The 6,916-nt window shown below is 36.2% G+C and overlaps 1 protein-coding gene across 2 annotated transcripts; it reads right to left on the bottom strand.

Moving 5' to 3' along the window:
• Positions 1–1,412: 1,412 nt before the first annotated feature.
• LOC127456669 (phosducin-like) lies at positions 1,413–6,645 on the bottom strand. Of its 2 annotated transcripts, none has more exons than XM_051725133.1 (4): positions 6,511–6,645; positions 4,693–4,760; positions 3,797–3,924; positions 1,413–2,687 (listed from the first exon to the last, which is right to left on the bottom strand). In XM_051725133.1, the coding sequence occupies exons 2-4, from the start codon at positions 4,739–4,741 to the stop codon at positions 2,172–2,174; spliced, it is 693 nt and encodes a 230-aa protein (XP_051581093.1). In that variant the 5' UTR covers positions 4,742–4,760; positions 6,511–6,645; the 3' UTR covers positions 1,413–2,171. The 2 variants fall into 2 exon arrangements, with proteins under 2 accessions (XP_051581093.1, XP_051581092.1); XM_051725132.1 differs by having other exon boundaries at positions 1,414–2,687; positions 3,776–3,924.
• Between the last annotated feature and the right edge of the window lie 271 nt (positions 6,646–6,916).

A 6,916-nucleotide genomic window follows, 5' to 3' on the forward strand; every position in this document is an offset into this window, starting at 1 on the left:
GCTGAGTCTTTGATCTTCAAGTGTGTGCCTGAGCCGTGAACCCGTGACAACATGTCTGAGGAATTAAGTCCAGACAGGGCTACTCCTTCACACATGCAGAGAGGATGGTGTTAAATGTGATATCAGGTGCAGATGCTGTCAGAACATGTTCGCGTGAAGTGCAGACAATTTCGTCGCACGATTTCATTGCGTAAGACACGCAAAATATTACCACAAAATCTCCAAAGCCTGCAGGCCCTCTGTAGGTGTGTCTACATGATTTGGCCCTCAAGAGAAAATATGCTAGTTTCAAATTGGTTTGCATGTCTATTTCAAATATGTAATAAACAAAAAAATTGCTTCATGACCCCACAAGCTGATGCAATTGTGTTGCAATTGCTGTTGTTGTATTAGTAATTTTTTTTAGGACTATAGTGAAATTAAAAACTCATGAAATCATCAAATGTCAAAGGTTTTGGGTAAGGTACAATCAGAGACAAATTATAGGATTCAAGCATACAGTAATATCTTTTTCAGTACTACATGTGCAAATTATGTCGTTTATTTTAAATATTTATTTCACTTTCAAAAACACTGATTGTTTGATTATTTGGATTAAAGTGAAAAGTGTCAATATTCAATAATTAATGGACACAAAAAAAGGCTCTACACATAGCCTTTATTTTACCACTAATCAAAACAAGAGCTTAAATTTAAATCCACTAAGAAGATTCCAGGCTGAGCTGACCAGTAAAGATCACAACTATCAAAGACAGTATGACAATGTATGGTGTATTGCCACTTACAGCATTGATTAACCTTGCAGATAAAATTATGCTGTATATTGAACACTGTTTGTTTATAAATTCTAGTACAGACCAAACTATTTAAAAATATAGCCAGTTTTCGTTGTAATCTAACCCAACAAATAGGATATCCTTGAAAAGCCAAGAATGGCTTCTTTAATATACTAGATGTTTTAAAAAAGTAGTATGTGTGTGTTCTACTGGCTCTGAATTCTCTTCTTCATAACCAGTTCATCAGGAGTTCAGCCAAATCCTGATCATGGCTTTCACTGCGTAACACAAATAAACTGTCAAATCCATCAAATGGAAGATTCACATAAATTAATAACTGTATCAAATTATGAGACAATTATTTAAAGTTTGCAAGTCTGCAAAGTAGGTCTCTTCTTTTTATATTGAACTTTTGAACCTGCAGGTCACAGTCAAGTCAGCAGCAGAGATGAGTTTTTAGCCAGTGCAGTCTTGCTTCTCAAACCACATAAAGTGAAGGTGCACATTTTCTGCAAGATTTCACTTTATTGCTCCCCTGATTGATTGTTTAATTTAAATGTTTCTTCCAAGTGACATGCAATATGTGTGCAAGTGAAGCATGTGTTTAAGGTCTACAAACATATTGACTACATCAAGAACAGGCAGGGGAAATGTTCAAAGTTTCCATTTAGCATTTATTGAAGAATGCCTAAAATGGTTTACATTAAAATGGCCTGACTTATAGAAAACTCCAGCCAAACCAATTTAAGACTTGTGCTTGTGCATGCACTTCTACCTGTATATCAGAAATAGGTGAAAACTGTACTAACCACAACACGATTAGTACCAAAGTTTACTTGGGTTACTGTATATCTGTAAACTCACAGAATTTCTGGACACAGAACAATGGGCATTCATAGTTTGTGGAGCGATACACAGTTTTGAAGCCATCCGAAAATAATGTTTATAAAGTTATTCTTTTTCTTTTTTTTCTTTCTTTTTTTTTCAAAAGTAAGCTCTCTAAAAAACAAATGTTATACGATCATGGACCATCCTGTAACCCTCATATTTACATCACCTTTCGCTACATGCAAACACACATGTACATTATGTACATACTGTAAGTATTCTACATGACACTAATTAATTTTTATCTATTTCACCATTATTGATGTAGTTGTTGTCATCTTGTCTAATTATTTACATGTGAAAACTGGAATTGATGTGCAATTGATGTAACTTAATGCCATTCCATGTTGCCTTTAAACTTTTGTTTTCTCTATCATGCTCAAAGAGATGTTTATGCTGAGCTTTATGCAACTCATCAGCGCCTGTTAGCTGGAAGAATAATGAAACGTATTCTCATCATCCTTTCTCACATCTTCATTTCATCCATTCCTACTCTGCCATCTTTCATCACTCCACATTTGCTTCATCCTCATCAGCTGCAGTGGTAAGCTCCTTCTCTGGAAGCAGTCCATACTCGCTGAGAAAAGCCTCTACATCGGTAGCAAAGAACTCCTCATTAAAATGCTGTGTAACAGCCAAGAAGTTCCCCAGCAGCTCTCCAGATTTGTACACCAACAAAGCGGGCAGCACTTCATCTGAGAAACGCTCACCAGCACCAGTGGCGGCTGCATTAATGCGGCAAAATTTAACACTTGTATATTCAGTGGCCATACAATCCAGGCAATTGTTAAGTGCCTCACACCCTTGCACTCCATCTTTGAAGATGTGCACCACCACCACCGTGAGCCGGTGCTCTTTCTCAATCACCTCCAGAAAGGCCTCGCCACTGTCAAGCTCATACACGCCCTCAAATTTGGGCCCGAAGCTCAGGCGCTCATGCATTTCCTGCATGCAGTGCTTACGGTACTTGCGCAGACTTTTCTCATCATCTTCCTTTATTAGCTCATACTCCTGGGCGCTCATCTGAGAAGTGAAAAAGAAGAAGGGGTAATTCTAAAGGCATCTTGAGCAGGCTTTGTTCAAACACAGTGGTGTGTAAAGCCATAAGCCAGCTTTGCAATTGTAATTTCTGTGTAAATGCAGTAATGCTGCCTCTGCGACAGCATTAAATTATCTTGGTAAATTAATCTTTTTATGGTATATATGCAGCTTCAGATGTAGCTTCTGTGCTGCCTTTGCAGCATAAAGCAAATATTAAATTTTGATTGGGGTGAGACCAACTTTCCCAATGATTTATGAACTAGTTGTAGCTAAAAGGAATAGATCACCCAAAAAATAAAACATTTCTCATTACTCACTTTCAGATGCCATCCGTGATGTATATGACTTTCTTTATTCCGCTGAACACAAACGAAGATTTTTTTTTAAAATATCTCAGCAACGCAGGTCCATACAATACAAGTGAATGGTGGCCAGAACATTGAAGGTCCAAAAAGCATATAAAGGCAGCATAAAAGTAATCCATACGTTAAATCCATATCTTCAGAAGCGATATGATAGGTGTGGGTGAGAAACAGATCAATATTTAAGTCCTTTTTTACTATAAATCTCCACTTTCACATTCTTCTTCTTTTGTTTTTGGCAATTCACATTCTTTGTGCATATTGCCACCTACTGGGCAGGGAGGAGAATTTCTAGTAAAAATGACTTAAATGTTGAACTGTTTCTCACCCACACTAATCATATCACTTCAGTAGACATGGATTTAACCACTAGATTCATATGGATTACTTATATGCTTCCTTTATATGATTTTGGACCTTTAAAGTTATGGCCACCATTCTCTTGCATTGTATGTACCTACAGAGCTGAAATATTATTCTAAAAATCTTTGTTTGTGTTCAACAGAAGAAAGAAAGTCATACATCTGGGATGGCATTAAGGTGACTAAATGATGAGAGAATTTTCATTTTTGGGTGAACTATCCCTTTAATTCAGAAACCCATGGATTAATTCCAAAGTAATTATCCCATCCCTAATTATAAAGTGATAACTATTATTTTGCAAATATGGTCAAAAGAGTAAGAAAGGGAGCAAAAGCAGAAAGCAACCTTGCGATTGAGTCCACTCACAGACATGTCTTTAGGTTTTTGCGGGGAGGACATCTGTCTTAGTAGCTCTCTCTTGCTGGGAGGCAGAGCCTCCTGGTCCATACTCTCCAATTTAAATTTGCGCCAGTCATTGATGACACCCTTTGGTCCTAGAAATAGTTGGAGAAGAAAATGGCATGAATTAATGGATAGATGGCTGGATTAATTCACCATTTGATTGCATTAGTTCCCAGTCTGCTAGCCATAATTCAAAAGACAAGCTATGTAACATAATTTCCGATGGTAAATGATAACAATTACTGTAGGTCAGACGCCACTGCAGTCACTGCTGGATTAGACAGCAGTGAGTACCTTTATCCAGAACTCAACTGATTAGCTTGTCTGTCCAACAGTGACGTAAGGATGTTATCTCTACTTATTATGTGTTTACATTTCACTTTTAAGTTTTCAGGATTCCCACACTTTTTCATGACAAATTAATTCCCATGACCTTGCCATGTCCGTTTACTTTTTCAGTTGTAGATTTTTATTACTTTCCATACATTTTTTTTAGGCCTGGAAATCTCAAGTTTAAAAACTTTTTTCTTTGATTTTCCATGTCTGTGAGCAGCCTGCATTTAACCCATTGTTTTTAAAAGTCACTAATTAGTCATGAATATTTTTACCTTTACTATGGCTAGTTATTCCAAATTTATTCAACAAGTTCAACATTTTGACCTCTCAGGACTTCTATCATTTCTCTGCAAGAGCAATGTCAGTCATGGTAGGATGTTGGCAGCCATTAGTTTATGCAATACTTTACTGTCCTCATTCAGAATGCAACTGAGTCATTAGATCAATTTCCCTATCCTTTAACAGGTATCCAAAACAGTGGGAATTTCATTTACTGTCTCCCAATGAATGAAAGCCATGATGACCTGTGTGAGTTACAGTCACTGGATCCTCATCAACGATTCTGTCAGACATTTTTTTATCTGTTGATTATCTGTGGAAAAAGTCAAATCAACAAAAAAATTAATTCTCTGAATGTTTGCATTGAAACTCTACTTCTATGTCTCTTAACTACAAATTAGTTCTTTAAGGGCCAACTGGTCAGACTTGATGGCAACCGATCTTGTTATAGCCTATCTGACAAAAAACAATAGACATTAACTGTCATTTTCAGGCCTAGAAAATACAAATAATCTTTGTTTGATTTTGCTAAAATGGCACAAAAATTTCTGCAATAAAATGTTGGCACATGCACAGTGTTTCTGTGTCGGTGGACCCAATCACTTTTTCTTGGAAGATATTAGGTCTATCAGGTATAAGAAGATTAGATTACTCCTTGATCCAATTTGTTGGTTTCGTTAGCACAGGTGTCCGTGGCCGTTATGATGTCATGGAATGACAAATGAACTGAACTGTCCTTGTAAGTAATTCATACAATGTGCCTCACTGCCATCTCAAGCCATACGATTTATGATGAAAAGATCTTATTAGATGACATCTAAATGGCAACAATATAATTCACATTGTAGAACATATTTGGATGTGTTCAAGTTAGTCATTAAAATGTTACAGAATTATGAATGTGACAATAAGTTTGAAAAAATTTCAAATGTATTTAAATAATATTTTTAAATTACACCACTTGAAACTTTTTTTTTTTGTGCTTTTCATAATCCTACTCTGTTTAAATGCTGTTTCCTCAATGCTGCTCAAGTATAATTTACAGTAATTCTCAGTAAATTGTCTGCAGTAGGCTGTCACTGCGCTGATCTTTTTCATATGAGGTTGAGACAAAGCCCATGCACAAACGCATTGACATCACTGCAGCAGATTACCAGCTTAATACTAAAGCTCAGAGTCTTCATTCTGTCCAGCCTCTGACCTCACACCCCCACCTACACCTGTACCTTTCACTACCACAGTAAACTACTGATTACTAATTGAGATTAGAGCTTTGATGTAATGCCATAGCTCAGATGGCAACAATTAGAATCCTGTGACAGCTTTGGAGGTTGCTTCAGTACGGGATTACAAAATACTCTTTTAGAAGCAGGACATCTCCAATAGACTTCTAATTGTAAATTGTGTCTTGGAAATTGACATTATGGAATTCTTATGCAATTTTATCATATTAAATCTGATTAAATAATAATAACAAATGCTCCAAAACAAGTGTGAGTATAATGCATATGCATTGATAAAGCATCTTTATTACTTATCAGTCTTCCTGAATTTCCTCAAAACTCTGATTTCTTCAAAGTCTGAGCTGAATCTTTAAGTCTTGTTGAATCGTGCAGAGTACACATTGCATGAAAGTTTGCATACTTCTGAGAAAATGTATGTCTATAGACAACATACCCACTATCTGCATCAATAAGTCAAAACTAATCTCTTAAAAATGTACAAAAAAATAAAAAATTTTGCCAGCTCATATTTCATTGCCAAGGCTTACTTCAGATTCATTGGAAAAAGAATTTCTCTTGTAACTTTCACCTGTAAATCAGGTACTAAGTACCATGAGGTTTACACAATCCACTTGGCTCTTTTACATCTTAGCTTGTCAGAAGTATATTCAGGCCCGTGATTACACTGCCTTTCGATAATGTAATAAAAACAATGTGACTCTCTAAAAAGCTTTTTGAAAAACCAAGTTACTGTTAATGAGTAAAATCAGTTTGGATCCACAATAACCTACTGTTGTAACTTGAATGTCCCTATTAAAAAGGAAACAGTTGCCTGCTCACCTGTTTCGTCCAAACAAGTACGTCCCGTCAGTGAGCTAGCCTTGAAAGAGCAGTTGTGTGGTCACTATCTTCATTAGCTTTTCCTTCATGCTTTTTGAGTGTGCATGGGGTGGGCCCAAAGAAGCTTTCTTAAATCAAGAGACAACTCTGTGCTCCTTAGCAGAAATAGCACAAGGATCTTAAGAGGATTTAAGTGAGTAATTAGACACTGGTTAGAACACAACCAATGACAAAGGAATGGTAAGAGTGCAAGAGGTTAAGAAAGATATTGAGAACAATAACCTCTTAGGAATTTTACTTTGTGGTAACCCTGGATATCTCACAATAATATGCAATATATGGATGTGTGAATATGTAAAACAGAGTCTTTCTTTAGTTTTTCCTTAATTTAAACAAAAGTTTATAA

This window comes from Myxocyprinus asiaticus, chromosome 19 (genome assembly GCF_019703515.2).
Source record: "Myxocyprinus asiaticus isolate MX2 ecotype Aquarium Trade chromosome 19, UBuf_Myxa_2, whole genome shotgun sequence".
NCBI classification, from domain to species: Eukaryota; Metazoa; Chordata; class Actinopteri; order Cypriniformes; family Catostomidae; genus Myxocyprinus; species Myxocyprinus asiaticus.

What these genes read in the sequence shown, in the direction of transcription:
- LOC127456669 (XM_051725132.1), bottom strand. Translation starts at nt 4,741, where the DNA reads ATGTCTGACAGAATCGTTGATGAGGATCCAGTGACTGTAACTCACACA. An exon ending in AGTGACTGTAACTCACACAG is followed by an intron (nt 3,925 to 4,692) that starts GTCATCATGGCT and finishes AACTATTTCTAG; the next exon opens with GACCAAAGGGTGTCATCAAT. An exon ending in TGAGTGGACTCAATCGCAAG is followed by an intron (nt 2,688 to 3,775) that starts GTTGCTTTCTGC and finishes TTCACTTCTCAG; the next exon opens with ATGAGCGCCCAGGAGTATGA.